Below are 24,641 nucleotides of genomic sequence, written 5' to 3'. Positions count from 1 at the left end.
TGAACAGTTTAAAACTTTTCTTTTTTTGAACAGCTTTCAACTCAGTCGTTTTTGTTGAATTTAATATGTAAACATATTTCAATGAACAACGTGTAGTGGTAACTTCTATTGTACAGAGTACAAGCTGTCAGATATTGTTATTAAGCTTTCAACAACTGGCAGGCATTGTTACATATCGAGTCTTCCGTTGTACATTACTGTTTGACTTTCCAATTAAGATAGTGGAATTTCTACATTTGTCTACTGAAAAAAAGAGATTGCAATGGCTACAAATCTTGGAGACGCAGTAAGTTTCTTGTTAAACGTTGAATATATTTGTAAGGTTATAAAGACTAGCGAATGCATGAACGCAGTCTTCGTAGTCAAAAGTATGGAATCAACAATCTTACATTTTATCCTGTTATGCATATTATGTGATAAGATTTTAGCCTAAGGTTATGTGGCATTGTAGGTTACGTGTATTATACACAATATATTTCTAACTGTACACCACAATGATTCCATCTGAAAAGTACTATCAATATCTTGAAGTGTCGATAAACAAAACTCAAACGTTCTGCCCTTGCACTTAGCTATTCAGTTCTATAAATGTTACACTGAGAAATCCTTCTTGTATCGAAGATAATACGAATGTTGAAACAAGCCAAAATGATTTCAGCGCATCAGTTTTGTCATAATCTATGTATGCAAAGAATAGAGGTTTCAATCCTTACACCTCGAGTTACATATAACGACATATTTATTTATAGTTGTTGATTTGAACCAAAGATTATGATAACAGTTTTACATTCCCAGTTTTGCCATATTTCTGTTGTTGATACAAGTAACCAAATGTACAAACATATTTAAAGTCAGGAGGCATAAGTATTTGCATAGAAGTAAATTGGCAAAGTCTATGGGCACTTTTAAATTCGTACATTCGAAAAGCCACTGAACTATTTATGTACCATTGCAACACATCTGACGTGACTAGTTTCTAAATATAATGTCGGTTTATTTGCATTTGTCCTTTCACACAATTCGCCATCTGGTCAATGAATGGACAATTCAATTGGCGTTTTTTCCACTGAAGATTCTGGGTTCCAGTCTCAGCATGGGCATGTGTTTCTTTGTTAACTCTATAAATCCCATCCTATCATCGTCGCGAATAGTCAAAAAGTGGCATAAAACAATGAATTGAATTGATGTTTATGCGCACTTTATGTGCAGATAGGCTAATAGGGGACTGGACCTACAGTTGGATCCGAACCACTGTGCAATGTACCTCCGCCAGGAATCGAACCCGGGACCCTTTGATTACCACTATGCCGCCGGGGAAGCTCTCATAAAGGAATGAAAATACATACAACAACAATAGTCATCGCGAACACACATTCCTTGTTTGTTCACTTATTGCAACACGCGATTTAGTTACCGAAGACCCCAAACTCGAACCCGGCCTTTCATAAGCGTCCCTTCAATTGCGTACCACCATTTCATCAACACCATCGCGATTAGCCAAAATGCGACGGAAAAGGAGATTACAGAATTGTTTGATTCTGTTCCTTGTTGATGAACCTGCGTTGCCGATGGTGGCGTTCGACAGAGTTCGCATCTACGTGCTATTTCTCTGTAAAGTTGCCCACTCTATTTCGCCATGTAGTACGTGTTTACGACTCGTCATGAGGAAAGGCTAGCACATCCCCTTTGATAATGGCGAATTTCCTAGGGCCCGGCCTATCTCTGTAACCCATCCGACGGTTTATCTTCCCCTCCAGCACCCCGCACCCCGGCAGTTCCCCCTAACCGTCAATGACAACCCTTTCCACAATTGCAAACTCCTCTGAAACCCCTTCGGACCAGAGGAGAGAGAGAGGTGGGGGCGGGATTGCAGTTATCCATCGGACCAGCCGTCCGGCGAATCAAGCCCAGTTTGTATACACAGATGTCCAATTAACAGAGCGGGACTCTTTAATTTCATATACATTTCAATTGGGCGGGCAATCGATCTAAACGGACGATTGGAACTGTGACAGTTTACACGACTGGGCACGGGAGAGGGAAGGCCCAACGTAATTATGGGAGAGACTCGATATAGCGCAATTCAATTTGAAACATAGATGGCGTTAGTGAGAGGGGGTTGGGCGCGTAAATGTGCAAGGGGGCTCTTTGGAAACTGGACGACCATTCGGCGTGTTTCAGAGTGACCGCACAACATGAGCTCAACTCGTGTACGGGGGGCTGTTGTACATGCGTTTTCTCCAAGAACACAGATATAGTATTGGGTGGGAATATCTCCCGCTAATACGTTTTGGTCCTTGCGAAGCCATTTTCGCGAAGTTTGCCTCGATCGTGTCCGACGAGATGGGGACGCCGTTGGATTTTATGGTTTTAGATGTGTTGTGGGACAAAGGTCTCCCAAAAAGATAAGAACCACTTTCAATGACTCTCGCATTTAACTAGAATAATAGTACGGGCAAGGTTTGCACTGAGAGGTCTAGAGAATTTGACTTTAGAATCTGATAACAGCTGCTTTGGGAAGTGTGAAAAACCATGCCATCGACGTCAGAGGTGGTCTACAATTTCGGGGCGAGGAGGGCAAAGTCCCCCGCTCGGCCGTAACTTTATAAAACCATAGCTCTATAACTGTTTGTCAAATGGACGTCATCATAATAATCTTCCCTTTAAAACGACCCAACTATATAATTTTGCTTTCTAACGTAGTTTCCTGGTTAGAAGCAATATTTTTTTCATGGGAACATAAGCAGTGGCGTACTCATGGGAAGGGAGGATTGGCGGGGGTCATAACCCCTCTTTGGCCCAGTATTCCTAAGAAAGTAACGTCAAATGCAGGAGAGGGTAGCAAAATGAGGGCTGGCTAGTGACTACTAAGAAAGTGCACGTAACCCCCCCCTTTTCGAAAATCCTGGGCACGCCACTGAATATAGAGTGCAGGTACGAGTTTCGTCAACAATAATGGACAATCATTATGGATGAGCCGATACTCTTACCGATTTCCACCGATGACGATACTTGGAAATAGTAATAATTAATAGTTGTTAAAAATATTGATTAATATTAGTAGGTAAGCATTCCGCTCCAATTATAAGCATAAATTCACCACAGTTTTGCTTTTAATTATTAAAAAATACATCAGAATACTAAAATACCTGTAATGTAAACGAAAAATGAATTTTTTCATGTAATATTGCCCATTGGTATAGAAAATGAATGGAATCTTATAATTTTGCATAATTTACAGGTTAATTAGACTCCGCAAAGTGTCACTCGCAAATTTTGTGGGCCCCTGCAAAAGATCAAAACTCCGGAAACGTGTATCGGTCGGTAAAAATTGTGTTAAAATATTTGCATAAAAAATTGTATTCTTCGTTTACTTGTGGAATGAAATCATTTACATGAAACAATGTAGGCCTATATTCACTACAGCGTCAAAATCCGATGAAAAGTAAACAAAAACAGAACTATGTTATTGGATATGATCCAATATTTTATATACTTTAAGTAACATTTTGATGTTGAACACACGAAGTTTTGTAATTAAATATAATGGACGTCGCAGCAGGGGTACATCAGATTTAAAATGAAACAATAATTTTGAAACTTTTATTAGCCTCAATAATTTTCAGGTTTAACCTTCAACATGTTCTGCTTATTGCACTTAGATAATAATACGAAATATACATAAGTTATAATGTTTATGTTATGGTTATATGGGACATCTGTACTTAGACTAAGGAACAAAAGTCTGAATTTTGATTATAGGCCCCCTGAATATTGTATGCCCCAGGCCCCGCACCCCCTCTGGCTTCGTGTATTCTACTTCGACGTCATCTTCCATTTTCAGGTCGCGAAGAAAGTCTTTTCCCGTCTTTGTTACCCAATTAACATTTGAATGTGAAACACATTTTCGCTTTGCTAACTGCCTTCCCCCCCCCCCCCCAGCTCCATTCCCTGCCCTCTTTCCTTTCGGAACTGTACGAAAAGAAAGAAAAGAAAAAGATTTTTATTGAAGATTCTTAGCTTCGGTGCCCGTCGTGAATGTTGATACCAGTGTAAGGCCTCGGTTTTTCTCCTCCTTCCGAGCGGACACGTTATGTATTCCCCGGCGTTCATTTTCATGACATAAAAACGACCTCTCTTAGGAGGAGAACGTGTCAACATGGCTTTTATGTAAATCGTTCCCAGTTGTTCGCATTTTGCCTGATATGATTTTTAATTATTCGAAAAGGGGCGGAAGGGGGGGGGGTCGCACGAAGAGACTTGTCGTCGCGAGGACAAGTGTTTTGCCTTCTTTTATTTGCAGAAAATTTCGCCCCTTGAGTCTTAACTGTAACGAGCGACTTGAGCATTTACAGGGACTGTGCAAGACATTTGAAAAGTATGGAAATTCGACTCACGTCATAAAAAAATCCTTATTCTGTTCTCTTCGCCTTCCTCTATTCGTGTTCTACGCGACTGTCCTTTGTTTTTACGGTTTTCGTTCCATTGGAGAAAAAGTTTCATGGCGACTTACTACCAATTTACATATCTGTGCAATTTTTGCAAACAGAAGACAAAGTTACCTGAATTACAATTTAACATTCCTGCTTCAAAAGTGACATGGTCTTGAAACCAAATAATGCACTTTAGGGTACCGATTTGCACAAAAAAAAATCAACAGCATTAGGCGCCATCTTGAAAATACCTTAATATAAGTACAATGACGATCAAATTAATATCATTTTTGAATTCATTGATCCTGAAAACATATAATTTGATACCAAAGACCGTATAGCTTTTCCTTAAAGTGTAAAAAGTAAAGAAATTTCGCATTACAATTCTGGTACGCCATCTTCAAAAATGGCGAAGGGAAAGTTATGCACAAGAATCTGAATAGCTACTACACTCTTTGTCAACGGTTTCCCATATTAGCTGATGATATGTTGTTGTAGTAGAAGGAAAGAGTTTAGACTGAAAAAAATAGTTGTTGGTGATAAATGCGTTCAAAATTTATTAGATTAATCGCAACGATGAAGATGAACTGATGGAATACCCAAACTTAATGAAACATCTTTATACTTTCCGTGATTCTATCTCAGACGAGTAGGCGACTCATTATACAAGTGATTTTTTTAAAAATAAATAAGTAATTTTGCACTTCCGTATCAACTTAATTTTATTTCACAATTAAAATTGTTTTAAATTACAATTGGTACACTTATGGGGATTAATCGCCACATCTTGATCCGGGTGCAAATAGTGCTGACGCACCAATCATATTTCTTTAAATTAACACTTAGTACATGTTGTACAGTCACGGACACTTCTGGGTTGTAACAACACCATTGACTTTGAATTAAATCATTACAACTCAGAAGCGTCCGTGACTGTACAAGTCCTCCTCCGTGGTCGTACGGTATAAGACGCTGTGCTTTGGACTGCGGGACGGCATGGGTTCGGTGTCCGCCCTAGGTTCAGTCTCTGGGTTCTCGACCTGTGTATAGGACCGGTAGCAACCCACCATCGTGAGGAAATTGGGGAGCTACGAGTGAGTAGCGTAACCCGGTTACGGATATCTCGTATAACGGATGGGGGTTCGACGTGCTGACCCCACGTCACCCCACTTCTGGTTGAGATCTCCACACCTCTAGGTAGGATTGTGGGAGGGAGGCTGGCAGTCAGAAGATAGACCAAGGCCCTTCCAGGGCTGTCGAGCCACGGGTTGTACAGAGGCTGATGAAGCACTTTAAATTATTTTTTTCAGCAAACTCATTTTTGTATGCAAGTATCTTCTTCCCTCTTGTTGTTTCGTCTGTTTTATGACTTAAAATTCAATAAAATTTCCATTAAAACATTAGTAATGTAAAACTATGTTTAGCTAATGCCGCTTTATTGCATTTACCAGCCTTTTTTTCTATTTTCCTGATGCAACAATGACTACGCCAACATACAAGGAAAACTAGATAAATACAAACCCACTTTGCTCAATATGCACTTTTGTATGGTATTTAGGTAGAGTCACCGACATTAAAAATGGGACACCTAGATCCTGAAATACTCGCTTCCCTGCAAAGCGTTGTGTGTGTTGCCTAACTCTACGGCGGTGGCAGAAGTTGCCATTGGAAATTTACCATTAAAACTCACTCATCGCCGCAACACGCATAACGCCAGGGAAGCGAGAATTTTAGGATCTTTATCCCATTTTTATTGTCGGTGACTGTACATTGAATGTATTCGCCTCCGAGAAAATATATCCACCCTTACCTTGAGAAACCAAGGTACGTAGAATGGGATGCATAAGTATTGCCAAGCTATTTGTTGATCACCTTTTTTGGGCTTCAAAATTTGTAACAAAACACAAACAAGCTTTGACAGCCTCTGGACCAGTATACCCAAAAATACATTCATTCAAAACAAGTTGGATTCATTAACGAAAACAGTCATGGGCAATTTGCTGAATCAATACTTGTGTATCCCACTGCACCAGCTCTCCATTACTATTTTTATTTGTACAGAGATTGTCAACTGTTTCGCGGACTTGTTTTCAACTCTAGCGATGGACAGTTTGCTTGGCAATATTTATGTATTCACCCTCCTTGGAAGATTGACGCCGTACTGACCGGGAGATTAGAAATTTCGCCGAACCCTTGGACAATTTGACGCCTCGTCGACTATTCAACATCACCCGTCACTCTTGAGGAGGCCAATTTGGACTCTTCATGGAAGCCAAGAGCAAGCGAGGGGGCTGCTTGATGTGTGTGTGTGTGTGTGGAAGGGGAGGGGGGGAGGAAATTTGAGACAGAAAACTTGGCAGACTTGTCCCAGTCCACAGATCCCAACTCGTCTTTCTGCCATGGTGTGTTGGCATCCTTGTCGGCGCTCCCTCGTTCCCCCATTCCATAACTACACACACACACACACATTCAATAACCCTCTCCACAGACGTTAAATGACCCTAGCGACGGGGAGGGACTCGGTAGGCGTGGAGCAGAGTCGGGAAATTAATTTGTGAACGTCAACTACCGCAGTATTGCGCATTCTTCCCTAAATATTTGTCATATTCAGACGCCATTACTCAATACAACCTCACCAGCACGGCGCCTTTCGTGTCATTAGGTGTTTCCCATGGTCGCCGAGCGACTTCTACACCATCTCCTCGCTCATATGACCCATATAATAAGCAGGGTTGAAAAATAAGAGAAGGCGCAAAAAAAAAAGAAGGTAGTGAAATGAATGCAGCGCCTCTAGTGGCACGGCCTGAAAAGACTCGAACGCCAAAAGGGTAACAAGGCGTGCAGCATTTTTTCCCTTCCATTTTTAATATAATAAATGGTCCTAATGGATGAGGCTAATCACCGTAGCGGGTATATATGGGGATCTTTTCTTCCAAGCAGTCGACTTCACGTCAAACGCATTTGTGCGAAGAAAATAGGCTAAACAGTGGGAGGTCCCCGGAGCTCCCTAAGTACCGAGGCAGTTGTCCACATGTGTTTTTCGTTATCCGAACCGTTTTGCGTGGGGTTGTCTGTGCCAAGAGAACGAAAAGGATTGAGGCATTAATTCCACCTTCCCCCCTTCTTTTTTTCGCAGAAAGGTCCCCATTATTCCCCTGATTCGGTAATTTATGACGTTTGGCCGAAGATGGGGTTCGGGGAAGTGGTAAAATTAATGCTCTCCCCACCCCCTCTTCTGTCTCTGCAGACTTGTTGTCAGCAAGAACGTTTCATAATTATTGCCGGTGAAGAATGTGAGAATTTTTCAAGTATTTTGACTGTCTGACAATAACTTCTACAAAACTAATGTTGATAGGTTTTAACAAGAACTGTCTGTTCACGAAAAATGTCAAAGCGTTGTTCTCATTAGTGGAAAGTTGAAGAGAGATATAGTATTCTTATTGTCATACATTCATGAACGATATTTTAAAAGCATTATCTATCTACCTTAATAATGGACTTAGATATTCGCTTATGACTACGTCAGCAGAAATTCATGACCTGGGATTCACTCTTTTTTTTCCTAATTGTCGTGAGTATTTTGACTACTGAAATGAAAATGCACATTATAGGAAACTGTACAGTTGGGTGCATAAATATTACCAATCAAATTGCACAAATTTACGCAATCAGAGCTTTTAAGAATTGAAAGAAAACGCCCAATTAACTTCTGACAACATTTGTACTAGTATACATAAAATTCCAGTCATTAAAAACACACAGGTTGCAAGAGAAAATATAATGGAAATATAGTCATGGACAATTTGCCAAGCAATACTTGTTTATCCCAGTGTTTATTTCCAGTATTTTCACTGAATCATTGAAATATCGGGACCTATTAAATGAATGAAGATCAGGGAATAATGAAGATTATTAGCAAATTGTACACTTTGCGAAAATATACGAAACATAGACAGTAACATTGGGTTTATGCTTTATAAATTATTATAATAATTTTAAAATTTAATATGATTATGGGAAGAATTGTTAGTTTTCGCAACCATAAATTTAAAGTACTTAATTATATTTCGGGTTTAAACTACGCAAAATAGAAAGGAAAATTATATTGGACTAGACTTTAAACTGTTAGCCGGGAAGCTTTAAACTTCCCCGTAATTTCGATATTTTATTAAATTTCTCTGCATGTGGCAACACTGATTCATGCTGAAGTACGCGTTGCCCTCTGCTTCTTTGAAGCTTTTCTTCAATTCTCGACCCACACGTTACATAAAACAAAAGCGAATCAACACATCGACCGACGATTTAGCTACTATTACATTTGGTGCAGGCTGTACCAACAATTCCTAAAGATCGTGTAGAAACAAGAATTTGCAAATTCCTTCTTGAGCCGATTCAGAATTTCCTTACAAAAAAAAAAGGCGGGATCGTAAAAACGGTAGCCCAAAGGAATGAACATTTCTTACACGTTTCAGCAGGAAGCCTTGGTACATCAGGGAAAGGACTGTCTCTCACATAAGCTCAAAATGAAGCCTAATTTCTGCTGCGTGCGTAGTCTGGAAATAAGGGGCGATGCAATTGCGACGCAGGGAAAGAAATAGGACGGCAGGGTAAAACGGTCCGGGCTTAAAAGGTCGAGGCAGTCTTATAAGCTTTCCTGTACATATTTGAAACCATTTCCTCGTCGCTTGTTCCTCTCTCGCAGGGAAGCGTTCTGATATGAAGCAATTTACATGTGGACCACAGGGCAATCAAGTTGCTAAGATTGCCTCAACAGTTGGCGAATATGGCGCCCCGCTACAATGAGCGCTAAGATGGGAACGCTGAGTTTTCTTCAAGGCGCATCCATGTTCTATTAGTCCCCTCCCCCCCTCTCTCTCTCACTCTCCCCTTCCCATCTGCTTCATCTAGGATCGGGAGTGATTCTCGGCTGCGAATTCTGCTGGTAATGGCGGGATAGTAACGCGAAAAGTGTTTCCAACCGGTCGCATTTGTTACCAGATTGCATAGTTTCGCGTAAGTTCGGAACTGTCAAAATGTGCTCGAATTTTCTACATTGCATTTGCGTTTTGTTACTTTATGTCGCTTCTCTGCCAACTTTTCGCTAATTTCGATGACTAGGATGAACGATTAATAGGTGAAATTGATGAAGGGACACTGACAAAAGAACCATGCCCGGACCGGAACTCGAATCCGGGAACTTGGATCTTTGACCGACACGACAGAAGGAATTCTAAGTAATTTTTCAGAATTTGAAATGTCATAGCTGCTTTTTGAAAGGACACTAATTTTCGAAAACGGTTTGGCTGGCTTCGGCCAAAGGTTCAGCGGGGCCCAAGCTCATGTGTTTCCTTCCAAGTGGAAATTGCAATGAGCTCTTTGCGCCTACCGCAGTCCTATCTGTTATATCTTCACGCGAGGACATCCAAAGGAGTTAGGTTGGATGGCTGGTGAGTCATTACTTCGACGAACATCGCAAAAGAGATAAGAGAGACGCCAAGTTTTCATTGAAATGGGAAGTGACTTTTGTTGTGACACCCTGTAATTGCTGCAAGCACACGGTTTTGGGCAGACCATTAGCAAAAACAGGCAGTGCTGACGGATGGCGTAATGGTAACGTCGCCTTGTAATCAAGGGGTCCCTGGTGGAGGCACATAGCGGTTCGGATCCCGTTTAAACTGTAGGTCCAGTCTCGACTAGCCTGAAAGAGTAAAGTGCTTTGCACCACGCCATGAAGGCGTATAGGGTGTATGGAGTTAGGGCGCCACACTTTCTTGATCACGGCCGAAGGTGGGGGGATGTGATCAGCACCACTCCCCTGGCCGCCTTTACCCCACAGAGTTTCCTCCAGGTACCCTTTTTATACGACGCTGGGCCTAACCCGCCGGGGATCGAACCCGAGTCTTCAGCATGGTAGTCGGACGGCTACCGTGGCTCAAACAAACAATGATTGCATTTCTTCTAAATGTACAGTTTGCAATAAACATACTGACCCAAGGCCCATATAACATGTTGGAAATTGCAAAATGCAACATCTTTGAAACAAAATAGCACGTTCTCGAATAAACTGGCGATCCCTCTTGCCTAGAAGATTTACTTGACAGCGCGACGTATCGTAATAGACCTGACGAGTGACTCAACCAGCTATAAACATAGCAAAGGGGAAACAAGCGGTCTATTTTGAGGCCATTTTTTCACGCCACCTTTAACACCAGGAAGCTTATTAATAGATGTCCCCCGACGTCAATGCACACTGCATGTGCCCTGCCAACATCAGCAGTGAGTAATGCATTCCTGGCCGCGACAGGGATTTTCCTCGGCTTCGCGTCTTGTCAGCCGAGCTTAAAAGTTTTCGGTGTACGTTTTCGTCTTCCCGCACCTTCACTTCTCTTCTACACTCTGTCGCAGTACTCTCTGGAGCAGGCGAACGAAGTCTCTGCGCAAGTAGTTACGCGAGACGGCTCCGCCAATGAACACGGGAGAGGAACGGGATTGCGTGGAGGGAGAAGCGACTGCAGTTACCACCCTTCCCAGCACCGCGTACTGCTTCGCTCTGCCCACTTGATTTCCTCCCCTTCTCTGCCGCTATGCAGGGCCTTGCTCCGGAGATAACTACGACAGGGCGTACGGGCAAGCGGCGTTAGGAAAGCTACGGTACAGACATGGACGTCCGTAGGATTTTTTTTCCTACGAGAACACCCTAACGTTCACCTCCATTTCACGCACACTTTAGTTTGTCCTGAGAATCTCTGCTGGAACTAGCTAACTAAAACAAGTCCCTCGAGAGGGTTCGACCAATGAACACGTGAAAGAGGAAGTGAGTGCATGGAGGGGAAAACGTAACTGCAGCTACCAGCTGTTTTGCAGCACAGCTTTGCTCCGCCCACTCGCCTTCTCCCCTTTACCGTTATGCGCGGCCTTGGTCAGCAGATTTCAGAGACATAGTACACCCTGGACTGCGCTTTTCAGACTAGCGAGTAGTGTTGTGTTGCCCTCGAGGCGAGACGAGACGTAGACAATAGTGTATCTCGTCTCGTGAGCAACACCGCTAGCGAGAGTTTTGGCGTTGGGACTCACGGCCAATATAGGGTCCAATCCTCTGTGAGGTTCGTGTTGTGTTGTTTTGATTGTCCTTTCATTCATCCCATATCGTCATTCATCCAGTGGCAGAAAAGCAAGTAAAATAAACCATTCATATCTGCTTGGTTATATTTGAATCTGTCGCATAGTATAAAGTACATTTTGTTTAGATATGGATCTAGTGTCTATATTTGATTGATTGGTTTTACTTTGTTTTTCTGCCACTTTGACTATTCGCGAAGATGGATGAGTGCTGTAGCGATGACATTGATGAAGGGACACTCACAAAGCGCGCCCGTGCTCAGGCCGGGATTCGTGCCCGAGACCCATTTCAGTACAATCCCTACGCCAAGTCTCGTCTCTGCTATAAGAGGGGCGTAGTCTTCCCTGGGCCCCCTTCCTCTTTCGAAAAAGCTACGAGGCAAGTCAGCAAGCACCTCAATTTCCGATTCCAACGGTTGTAAATAAGCTTCGACCGATCTCGACCCAGCAGTTGTCAAGCACCGAACATACGACCTACCCATCCAGATAACCCCAGCCGTCGTCAACCTCACCACCTGTTAAAAGCCCAAGACATTAATTACAAGCCCCGCTGTACATAAGGCGTCGCCGATGAAGCAGAAATGACGTCGGCACTCTTTGTTCCGCCTATCGAGATGACGTCATTTACCTGTCGGCCGTCCGAGCGACGCCAGCAGGCCCCTCCCACCGGTACCTCGCCTAACATCTCCTGAGATAAAAATCCCCCCCCTTCTTGTCTCCAGACGAGATCCCAGATAATGGTGGACTGGTGTCAGCTTTCTTTGTCAAAGCGCCGAATCCACGTACCGCGACATGCATTATGCCAAACCTCCCTTCTCGTAACCCTCCATATCTGTGGCCCAGCTCCACGCCTTGGCTGTCCTGGCGATTGCGTATCAATTTTCGACATGTTACTATGGCGCTTGATACTTCAGTTCCCCAGGATCGTCTTGCTTCAAGACTATCGATGCCGTGTTTTATAGGTCGCACCGCGATGGCAACGGGTGTCCACCTTGATCAGAATAGTCCGTTGTCGATAACGTTCCCCTGATTGACTTTCCAGCGATGGATGTTCCTTTCGAGAAAGGGTGTAATTTGATCCGAAACCGCACTTGCCAAAATCTAGGATAGCGCGAAGGATGACGGAAAATGTCAACTTCTTTGACTGGTTGTCAAGGAACGCAACAGCGTTTTGGAATTAAGTTCATTAGGTCGTCAAATTTCATGGTTAGACGTTCCCAGTTCTTGCATTTTTCCTGCACATTGCACCAGGCCCGTAGCCAGAATTTTATTTTGGGGGCTCATCCCTTATCAGCAGCCGCCATCTAAAGGTGAAAAAGTGGGATGAAGAAGCCCTGAAGATTAATTTCGCAGTATATTACAACTTAGGGCAAACATATACTGTAAAGTATATTGTAACCCTACTTTAATAATAACAGATAATAATATTATTTAAGATGTTCGTCTGAGCTTTTCCGCAATGTCTTTCCCTCATTTGCATCACACTTGTCTTTATCGTTAATTTTTCCCCAACAATGTCACATGTTCTGCAATTGTTGCACTCGTTTCGATCCGACTTCGAGCCTTTCCCATTCCTTATTCAGTTAAAATCTGAGCATTGCTGCAAAGTTTTCCCCTCATCATGATCACATGAGTCCTTATCGTTCATCTTTCTGCGGAAGAAAAATTAATTATCACTATACACTATTTAAATTAGATATTCGTAGGATTTCGGCGGTGGTTTAACCGCCGAGCCCTCTCTATGGCTACGTACCTTCATTGCACTTTTTTTGGTAACCCTCTTCGTCCTCGCATCACATCCTTCACCTTCGTTTTCCAAGATTGATTTACTGCTTGGTTTAATTTACATGGCTTTTTCTGGCACTTTTGACTAATCGCGAAGATGATCTGATGATGGACACTCACAAAGAACATTAATGCCGGGATTCGAACCCGAAATCCCTGGCGTCGTAGCTTGCCGACCACAGGGGTCGGCAAGGTCTCCAAGACTATGCAATAAAGTTGTGTTCCACAAATGTCACTGTGTTTTGAATTTAACGTCACTCTTCTAATCGTGAGTACGAGGATGAGTGACTGGATAAAATAGACGCAAGACCACGAACCCGGGACTATAGAGGGAAACCGCGAGTCGACCACTCAACTTATGTGGAGCATATAGTAAGCTAATAAGTGAATGCAAAAGCCACCTTTGCACAAGGCGGTGGTAGAGGTAGGCATCCGCAATTAAAGTCATTTGTGGAGGTGATGTGATCAACACAGTCTGTATCCTCTCGGGTACGAATTTACATTAGAGGCTGGGTTAATCCCAGAGCTAGGTTACGCAATGCTGGAAGAATTTCCACCCAAACCCTACTCTCTCGCGTAGCAGCCAGGCGCCATATGGCCCTGGATTCTAATCGAATCCTTGTCGAGCCTACATGTTTCGCTAACATAGTACATCTCGTGTGTGTGCCAAAGCTTAAAGTACTATATATGTTTGTACCACTGTGCGTCTTAAGCTTTTTGCTTTGGGGGTGGGGGTTGGGGGCGTGCCCACTCAGTACCTTACAACATTGGTTTTAACCTAGATCCTTAAATCCTATGCTAACATTGACATGTAATTTAAAAGCACTTACTATCAGGCACGTATCTAGAAATATGTTTCGGGGTGTCTCAAAATAATAATAATAATAATAATTTTTAAACAAAAATCATTATTATATTAAATTAATTAAAGAATTATTAATTAAAATAATCAAATTAATTATTTTTTAATTATATTTTTATTACATGAATAGGCAAATGGACGGTATAAGAATAGTGATATAACAACACGTATTCATTATCTAGCTTACGTGTACTTACGGTAGGCAAAATTTCTACAAAAGAAACTGCCCTGGCAAGGAAATTAATGTTAAATAGATAAGGAATTGAATATTTATGAAATAATAAAAAGGTTGTTAGATCCGTTGACGAAAAGTAAATTTCCTGGTGATATTTTATGAATGTTACGTTATAAGTACGGTAGTAATAGATCTTCCATAAATCTACTTCGCTACTGTCATTCAAAGTATTATGACTACAATATAATCCTTCTCTTCCAATACGTTTTGGCGAAAATAAATAAACATCCATTAAAGAACAAGTATATTGTCATTATTTAATTTTAGTTATTTTATTATTTTCATTATTTATTTTTTGTAAGTAATACGTCTTTCTGGGAGAGGGGTCCGAATCCCCTGGACCCCCCTAAATACGTCCTTGCTTACTATATATACATCATATGAAAACCAAACGGGTATACAAAAACAGCTATCGAACTAATGACATCGGAAATTTGACTTAATTTCTATTGCCAAGTTTAAACTTAACCTCCATTTAACTTAACCTACATGTTTCTTGTGAACACTTTAATGCATGTAAAATATGAGCACTATGCCATGAAAACCTAAGAAGTCGTATATTCTTTCAATTCCATAAAACCATCATTGGCAGGGATATAATTAATTTTCTTTGACCAGGGATAACATTTTTGGTGGGGGGAAATCCCCGCCACTCCCCGATAATTCGCACACCGGTTTCTACTATTATTATTTCAAGCGTCGAGACGAGAACGAAATTGCCATATCTCGTCTCGTTTCGTCTCGATGCCACCCCTAGTCGCTAAACTCGCGATCACAATCTTAACACACATTGAACGAGTTCATTTTAATGTCACGGTGCCTGCGCACACCAGCAAAACCAGTTTAGAAAAAGGAAAGAAAAACGTCTTCCAAATCTATTCGTGAAAATTAGCACAGCAAGAATCGTTTACCCACTGTGGGCACAAGCGCGGTGTAATTATGCATCATAATTCTTTATCGCCCTTTGCCATCAGGTATGTGTTTGCCTTTCAAACTCCATCGTAGTAACAACAATAGCAGAACGAGTAATTTCACGTAACGTTCCTCCTTTATTCCAGAAGGGGAGGGGGTCAACTGGTAATTTACCTGAATGCATTCCCCCTCACACGGTTGGGCTCCGACCAGCGCTCAGGAACTTCGAAACATGTAATTACTCCGGTGTTAAATACACACCCAATTAATTAATGCGTGCATCACAGCCGGAACATGAATTATCATCCATTATATTCAATTGAGTTAATTACTGCTGCTGCCCCTTGCGCCCGTTAACATCCAAGGAAATCATTCATCACATTTTGGAGACACGGTGTCTGACAAATTGTACGATAAAAAGGAGCCGGTTTGTGTTTCTGAGGCAGGGTTTATCTCGAAGTTCACGAGGACAAGTGCAAAGGCGAGTGTTGCGAGAGATATCACAAAGAGGAATATTTTAAAATCCATCCTTTTTGGTCAGAATGTCTTGGTTGTGGTCTTGGAGGTACTTCTGGGAGCATTAACGAAATTTGTATGTACGAGGGTAGTTCAGAAAGTCCGTACCAATCGCGCAAATAACAGGTTCCTCGTTTCCGTGCTCTTCGCTACATGTGAGCACTGTAAAAGCACCCTCCCGCCACTGACTTCCAGTATTCACCCAAGCACAGGCTGATGTATTTGGAAATTAACCTGTATCCACCAACTTCATCAATGACCTCATTATTTTGCATCCCCGTTGAAGACGATTCGTCAATATGGCGCCGTTTGTTTTGCCCCGAATACTAAGCCTTCTCACGCCGATTTCCTTGTTCCAAGGGCACTAAATTGGTGGTAGAAATCTGCTGTTGATATCTTCCGTAGATCTCCAAACAGGGTCGAAAAGAATAGGGAAATAGGGAATTGAAAGTGGTGTTCAACAGTGAACTGCAGCTTAAATCTTCCTCCTCCTCTTCATCTTATGAGAAGATGGAATAAATCCTCATCAATAGAGCGTATCGCATTGACTGTCCCTTACTGGGAACACACACGTCCGGTCTTCAAGAATCTAAAGGGCTCGCTCAGAACCAACGTAATTTCGCAAACGTAGAAGACAAAGACACGAATAGACATTAATTATATAAAACACCAACACATTCTCTAGCTCCATTTAGAGGCACAAGTGAAGGTTTACCTACCCAACATCCATACGACCATCCTCTATGAGACCTGGATGCGTGGTCCTGTTCCATCAAACCAGCAGTAATCGTGACAAACGCAAGTCGTCGGGAGGTGTCCTGAAAATTAGATTGGTTTCTTGCATCAACAATCTAATTCCAGTCTCAAGAGCAAGGGGGTTTATGACAAACTGCAGGGCACTAAAGAGGCATGCGTAAGATTTCAGCCCAATCTAGTTCCCTGCACTTTTTGGCTCTTTCTCACTCACACGTCAGGTTTGTTACAAAATACAACGCGAATCGCCTACATCGTTGATTTCTTATCAAGTAGTGTATTTGGTGTCTCCACCGTCTACTCTACGTTCTGGAGTGATGTACAGTGTGGCATATGGTCGCGCGGTACGTGCTAACCAATCAAATGAACGTTGAAAGCAGCTGGCAGGCATTTGTTGAATCTTCTGAACTTGAACACCGCTGCTTTTTGCGTATAACGTGTAGTTGTTTGAACACAATTTCCTTGCACCAGCTTGACACTGCGATGCACCTGCACTACACCTAGCGTCAAAAAGTGCAGCGAACTAGACTAGACTTCCAATTACGTTCTCGCGTAGATGCAGTTCTTTTCAGTGAGTTTACACTTCGTACATCAATACAATCACTGAAGATTTGATTTGAGTTTTAATTTTGTACGACTGAACCTGCAGTTTAAAGTAGGATCCGAACCACAGTGGGCCTCCATCGGGTATACACCACAGGACCACTTGATTGCAATGCGAGGACGCTACCACTACGTCACCGGGGAGGCCCAGAATCACTGAAGAATAGTGTTTTCAATGCACCTAGTGTAATCCAGTAGTCACCTGTTGTAGTTTCTTAGGTCCGTAATATTCTCCTTACAGTATTCGTTTCAAAGTTTTTGGCAGAGTGAGTGTTACAGATGATTTGTGTGTATTTTCAGAACCAGAGCACCATCGGGAGACCATTCGTGACCAAGCCCGCCCCCTCTTGGGAATGCAGGGCGGTGGTTGACGGCGAAATCCGAGAGGTGAAGCTCAGCGAGTACCAGGGGAAGTACCTGGTCCTGTTCTTCTACCCGAAGGACTTCACGTACGTCTGTCCGACGGAGATCACCGCGTTCGACGACCGGTTGGACGACTTCAGGGCAGTCAACGCCGAGGTGGTCGGCTGCTCCGTGGACACCATAGCAACGCACTGCGAGTTCGTCGGCACGGCCAGGGAGGAAGGCGGCGTGGGGCCTCTGAGGTACCCGCTCCTCTCCGACGCCACGACCAGAGTTTCCCGCGACTACGGCGTCTACATCGAGGACCTGGGTCAGACTCTGAGGGGCCTGTTCATCATCGACGACAAGGGCATCCTGCGCCACGTGACCATTAACGACCTCCCCGTGGGCCGAAGCGTCGAGGAGACTCTGAGACTGGTGAAGGCCTTCCAGTACACGGACACCCACAGCGTGGTGTGTCCCATAGACTGGATACCCGGATGCGACGCCATCGTGCCGGATCCCAAGGAGAAGATGAAGTACTTCAAGAAGAAGACCATGAATCTGGAGAAGGCGTACGAGGAGGACAAGATACCCAGGGCCTTCGAAGGCACTGTCTCCGAAGACGGAGACACTGGATGCGAGAAGAAGGTGAAGAAAGATGAAGTAGAGGACTCCAAGAAGAATATCGACGAAAAGGAAGGCGCGCAACTGGGAAACCCACCCGCCGAAGAGGAGAACACGTGCAATTGCTAGAGACTAACCTATTCAGTACTTTCGTATCATATTAGGATTGCCTGGAGAAATTATTTTGTGTCTAAAATTCCTTTGAGTCCCTTAGTTGAATTGTTTACAGGGATAAAGGTTCATGAAAGTAGGTGTGTGTTTAAGTGCGTTGCCATTGAGATTATGGGAACACGATTGCCGAAGTGCAAGTTCTTTCGTGAAGGTTTGAGCGTTCCTTACACCTTGTTTTATATTAGTTGAGAATCCTTTGGGTATTTCATGTATTAATTTACCAATTTTGCTGGAATTACATTTGCATCCATGTTTATAATTAAATAGTTCTCCCAACAATTGTTCTTTAACTCGCATTTATTTTTTCTCTTTTTAATTGCTATTCAAACAATGCAGTTGCATTATGAAGCGTAAGCCAGAGTACTGAATGGGACCACTTTCGCTCGCTCACACTCGTTCGAGAATCACATCCTCGAGCGTGTACAATGGAATAATGAATTATAATTTTCATGTGACAATAATCGTAGCCACATAACACGTGGCGCAAAAGTCATAATCCTATTTGAACTGACCTTTATTTTGACATCTTGTTGTATATACAGTATATCAGTAGTGTATTGCTAGTTAAATAGAAGATACTCACGAAATTTGTTGTGTGAGAAACTGAATAAGTATACCCACATACAGCCCGCGAAACATTAACTCTTTTCCGTGACACTTTTCCGGGCAGAGTAATATCCCGTTTTGGTGATTTGCCATGGCCGGCCAGGTCCCCCGATTTGTCCGCTCCAGATTTTTTCCTTTCGGGATATTTGAAGTCATTGGTTTATGTGAATAAGCCAGAGACGTTACAGCAACTAAAGGACAATATTGGATGTTCTCTTTAAAAATTGAGGACATAAAACTTCCAAGTATCAATAAAAGTTTCACATAAAAAGAAAACTACTTTGTTTAATTTAAAACCCAAGCTATAGGCTAAGAAAATCAGGTGATGACTTTTGCGCCACCTTGTACTTGTAAAATATTCGCTTTGAAAGTTTCAGCCCACAATCATTTATTTCATTTTCCTATGTGACTGTGTTTTGGTAAGGCAGACTAAACTACATTTAGGGTAAGGTGGGTACATTTTCAATGACAAAAATTATATTCATATAACTTGAAGAAAATGGGCAGCAAAATTACAGTTTTTGTACCAATGAAATTCTTATCTTTTTCTATAAAGACGCTGGCATAACATGACATTTTAGTTCTGCTACTGTAGACACCAGAATGAAATTTCGGTCGGATAAAATTTGATTAGAATTGTACCTAGGTAGGTACAAATCGGATCACCGTGCGGTGCAATTTGGATGAACATTTAGTAAAGAAACAGTATTCTTAATATATACTACAAGTGCAACGTCTTCTATGGCGTAGGCCTACAGGAGCAAGTAAAAACAAACTTCATGTTCTGTTAGTTTAATAACTCTATTTGACTACTCATCGTTACAGAATTCAAAATATAGGAAAAGTATGTATAGCTATGCCTAAAGTATTTTTTTCCGTTCTCTTAATATTAGGCTACCTTGTAAGCACTACTCGGATATAATTAGTGTTGCCCACGAGACAAGACTTTGGCCTGTCTCGTCTCGTGGAAATGCTGTGAAATGCTGTCTCGTCTCGAAAATATTCGTTTGTCAAAGGGACACATGATCAATCTCGTGTCGTCTCGAATTTTTAAAAGCCTGTCCCGTCTCGTCCCGTGGGCAACACTAGATATAATATTAGGGAAATAATTTTTTTTTTTTTGCTACATTACAATATTCTATGTAGCTATATTATTTGAAACATACTATGGTTCAAAAATATACAAAAGCAGAAAGATTTTAAGCAGAAGAATATCTTTATGTAATGTTTATAGATAGGTCTATTTTTAAAATGAAAAAATCACAAGGATTTATTGACGTGTGTTCTTTGATTTGCCTGTTAGTATTATGAAAGAAAGTCCAATATCAATCCTGGAAGGGGAAGGAACACCCGCTGCTTCTTGACGTGCCATCGTTACTTTGTTTTGGAGGGTGGCAAATGGAACATTATAAAGTTACGAAGCTCCACGTATAGATAAGTGTCCCTCTAGAATACTCTGCACGGCATTTTGGAGAACTCGGGACGAATACTGTTGATATACCTTCTTCGGTGTTCGCTTGCGAGGCATCTGTAACAATAAATTGATCAACGCATTTACTTTGTGAAGTATTGTGTTGCACGCGTTACGGTACTGGAACTCAAACTGTATACCTCGCTGATCGAAATTGTATCATTTCCGCCGAACGAATATGTACCACTTTGCGCATGGAAACAAATATTTCTGTAGTTCCTTATCTCGCACCGGATGGCTACGTTTGTCACATGCTGCAGCCACTACATGCTTGTCCAAGTTTGACCTGGATTTCGCTGTCCTACGTTCAAGCATAAACACGGGGCACTCAAAATGAGAGGCAAAGGTAAAAAAAAAAGGTAAAGTGTTCCCCTGTGCTTAGCACCACGCCATGAAGGCGTATAGGGGGTGTGGGGGTAACGCCCCACATTTTCTTGATCCGGTCGTGAGTGGGGAGATGTGATCAGCACCACGCCCCTGACCGCCTTTACCCCCCAGGTACCCATGTTATTCGACGCTGGGTGGACGCCGGGGCCGCTTCCAACGTTAGAAAAGTTCCCGGATTTGAACCGGCCGGGGATCGAACCCGGGACCTTTAGCATGGTAGTCAGACGCGTTACCGACTGAGCCACCGTGAGAGGCAGACGTTTATATACAAAGCACCTATTCTATCTACAACGTACTCACCTTGCCATAGAAAATCACGTCTGGTTCCACAGGTTTTCCGTAGAATAATTGTTTACAACTTATTACTCTTAGAGACAGACTTCAACTACGTAGTTATACGAGACCTAATGGTGAATATTTAGCTGAGTGCTAATATTTTTTTAAAAAGACATTTTATACCTTTAATGCAGTGAAATAGCTATTATTAACTTTTATACACATCGTTCATGAGATATCTTGCGGAAATTAGGTGGAAATTTTATTCATTAAATTTACTTCTTGCATATAAATCTGAATTTTGTAATTTTGAAAATTCATGGAACCATTTATTTATTTCGAGTTACTTTTTGAGCTCGTTGTTTTCCCTTACTGTATTTTTCTAGAATATTATTTCGTTATGGACTATGGAAATAATAATGAGCCTTTTTTTTTTTTCCTAATTTGAAAATTTCCAGAGATTTGCCACTTCTCTTTAGCGATGCCCATGGATCGAGACATTCCTGCTCAAATAAAAGGTCTTGTTCTTTCTCTGTGTCCAGTTTGAAATGAAGCGAAGAATGTTGAACTTGTGAAAAATACAGCGCAAATTACATGGCTGCCACTTTTTGAATACTGTTTCGATTGTAAATACTTGAAAGGAAAAATTACAGTAACTGCATGTACAGTGAGTACCACAGATAAAGATATATAAGTGGTGCTCTCAGCGCCTCTTAGCGGATTATTACAAAACTTCTTGCGAATGGCGATTCCCAGTGGAAGTTCCGTGCATCGGTTTTCCTGCCTTAGATGAAGATCTAAGAATGAACGGCAGATGTGATATTTGATTGTCTTGTTTGCAATAATTTGGTTCATGTAGTGGCAACATTGTGATGGCGTACGTGACCGATGCAAGGTGAAAAACAAGCCTGAAGAAGTGGGATGTGCTTTTATTGACTCTTCTAATGGAAATATTAAAAAGTTTAGACTACCTGGAGAGTGTTCTATTTTCTCGGCAGAAGCATATGGAATATATCGTGCATTGATGTACAGTGGGATCCATGAGTATTACCGTGCAAATTGTCCATCACCATGTTCGTGCATTTTATTTGACCCAATAAGAGCTTCAAGAATTAAAAGAAAACTCAAAACAAGCTGTTGACAACTTCTGCACCAGCATACATAAAAATCCATCGCTTAAAAACACACAGGATGTAAGAGAAAAATTAATGATAATAGTCATGGACAATTTGCCGAGCAATACTAGTGTATCCCACTGTACCAACACGATCACAGGGGTCGCTTTCTGCAGGGTTTGATCAAAGCTTCAAACCTTGACCAGGAATGAGGGAAGGGTGATAGGATTGGGGAGGGGGGGCTGATTCTTCAAAGCCAAAATGATAAACCACCCGTTTTCTTCCTTTTTGCAAACTTCCTTGCTCAGAAAAACACAGCATGGGGTTGACACATTAATCTAAATAATGGCCCAGCTAATGAAAGAAATGTTATTGAAAGGCACAGAAAGGGGGAGCATAACGTGTCAATGCTAATAGGACAATGTGTGAATGTGATTTTCTGGCAATTTTTCAACATGGTCGATTCATTCTCGCAACACCGCAACCAAGGTCTTCTTTTACCCGAACCCCCCCCCCCCTTGTGTCCACCGTTTGGTTCATTAGTGAGCTTATGGATGGATCGCCCGGGGAGACAGAAAAGAGGGGGGGATTCTGTAAGGTTGTGGAATCGGATAGGTTACATTACGGTCCATCCCCCTTCTTAAACCTAGCGCCATTTTGCTTTGTTAAAGGTGTCCGAGTGTACGGTTCACCCTAGTTCCCGAAACAGATACGCCGTACGGCATTGTGCCAGAATCAAATAGCGTTCGTCGACGGCAAAAATGAAGCGTCATTATTATAAAGTGTGGACTACCCACGGAGAGGCTGAAAGAAGTGTTATGGCATCAAGAACCGCCCTGGGACCACGGGAGGTCGCTAGTGTTTGAATCGAAAACTTTCAAGCCAAAGAGATGAAGAGGGGGGGTCTAGTTTCACAGCTGGCTTTTCTGCAATATGGGCAGCCCCGCAGATGTCTTTTTTCTTTTTTAAATTCTTTTTTCTTGCTCAGCATGACAAGATACTATACCAGCAACCAACCATTCTCCGTGTAAAACTAACGTAGGTACCAATTCACGCCAGTAAGGCTTACGTGTCACAGCATTGCCAACATCTGTTCGTCCACGTCTTTGGCCATAGACATCAAACATACCAAGAACCCCCTCGAATTGCCTCGCGCCGCAGTTGGCCATAGAGCTACAAGCAGCCTGTGCTTTGAATATATGTAAACTTTATTCAAATAATGTTCTTGCAGCAAGCTAGAATTTGTACAAGGGTAACGGTTGAGCTTACCGCTGTGCTAATATGAATCGATTCCCAACTACCTAACGTCAAACGATTATTTATTATATTTTTACCTGGTTCTTGCACAGTCAGAATCTGAAGTAGAAGAAATCTTGTTGACGAAGAACCAACGTCAGGTTTGTATAAATTAGATGAATAAGATTTTGTACGTTTGTTGAAGTATATCTTCACAAGATCTTCAGAAGTATCTAGTTTCATACGAAATATTGAGCTAGAAATTTCCTGCTGAAAATGCTGGTTCTTCATTCCCAGCTGAATTGTATCTCAAAAGTGACTTCTATCTAAAGTTTCATCTATACATTATTTTGAAGCTTCTGTATGAGAATACAATTCTATCAAATTTTCCAGGTATGACGACATCAGTGGCGGACTAGTTCGCACAGCGCACTACGACGCCAGGGGTACCGGGTTGGAATCCAGGCTTGGGCATGGGTGTTCTTTGTGAATCAGTTTCATCCTACGTCATTCATACTTATCGTCGCGATTAGCCAAAAGTGGTAGAAAATCGACGCTAAATAACAAGACTAAAATCAAATATTCCCACAGGCAGGGGAGAAGGTGGCAATATGAAACATGGTTGTAATATGAAATTCGCTATTTTTTTCTACTCACTGGTGCGATCTAATATTGGCAGTTGGCAACACTTGCAAAATACTCGCCACTACTCACTATAGCGCGTTGGACGCAGTTGTCGTCATAGGCAAGAGCGGCAGGTTTTCGACCATGAAACAATTGTTGCAAGGTAAGAATTGTGCATGTTTTTGATGCATTATTAGTTTTATTAGCAACACAAAGTAACGTGTTCTCGAAAGAACTCAGATGAGACTTCCGTACTAACGTAGTATTTAATGGGAAGCGGTAGATGTAGGTAAAGTTTTTTGACGGTGTTTGGAAAATGTCTGCTGGTGGTAATATGGAACACTGAATTTGTAAGAAATACCTGTTCCATATCACAACTCCGGTTTCCATTGTTTCAGGTACACGATGCCACGAACACAACTTTGTCATAAGAAGAAAAACATCAGGCAATGTAATTATCCTAGAGTACACTTTATTGGCTAATCAATCAGTCGATCGGCTTTTATTTTTAACCTTACCATTATTTCATATTACCATCCCATTTTCCAAGCCCTCAATTTTGACAAGT

The 24,641-nt window shown here is 42.0% G+C and overlaps 1 protein-coding gene across 1 annotated transcript; it reads left to right on the top strand.

Moving 5' to 3' along the window:
- LOC145977756 (peroxiredoxin-2-like) lies at positions 1 to 18,648 on the top strand. The gene is made up of 2 exons (XM_083110021.1): positions 1 to 286; positions 17,519 to 18,648. Exons 1-2 carry the CDS (start codon positions 263 to 265, stop codon positions 18,314 to 18,316), a joined length of 822 nt encoding a protein of 273 aa, XP_082966147.1. The 5' UTR covers positions 1 to 262; the 3' UTR covers positions 18,317 to 18,648.
- The last annotated feature ends 5,993 nt before the right edge of the window (positions 18,649 to 24,641 follow it).

This window comes from Lepisma saccharinum, chromosome 23 (assembly GCF_977018435.1).
Source record: "Lepisma saccharinum chromosome 23, izLepSacc3.1, whole genome shotgun sequence".
In the NCBI taxonomy this organism is placed as follows: domain Eukaryota; kingdom Metazoa; phylum Arthropoda; class Insecta; order Zygentoma; family Lepismatidae; genus Lepisma; species Lepisma saccharinum.
Note: the sequence above shows the minus strand (reverse complement) of the source record. Positions and strands in the feature narration are given on the sequence as shown.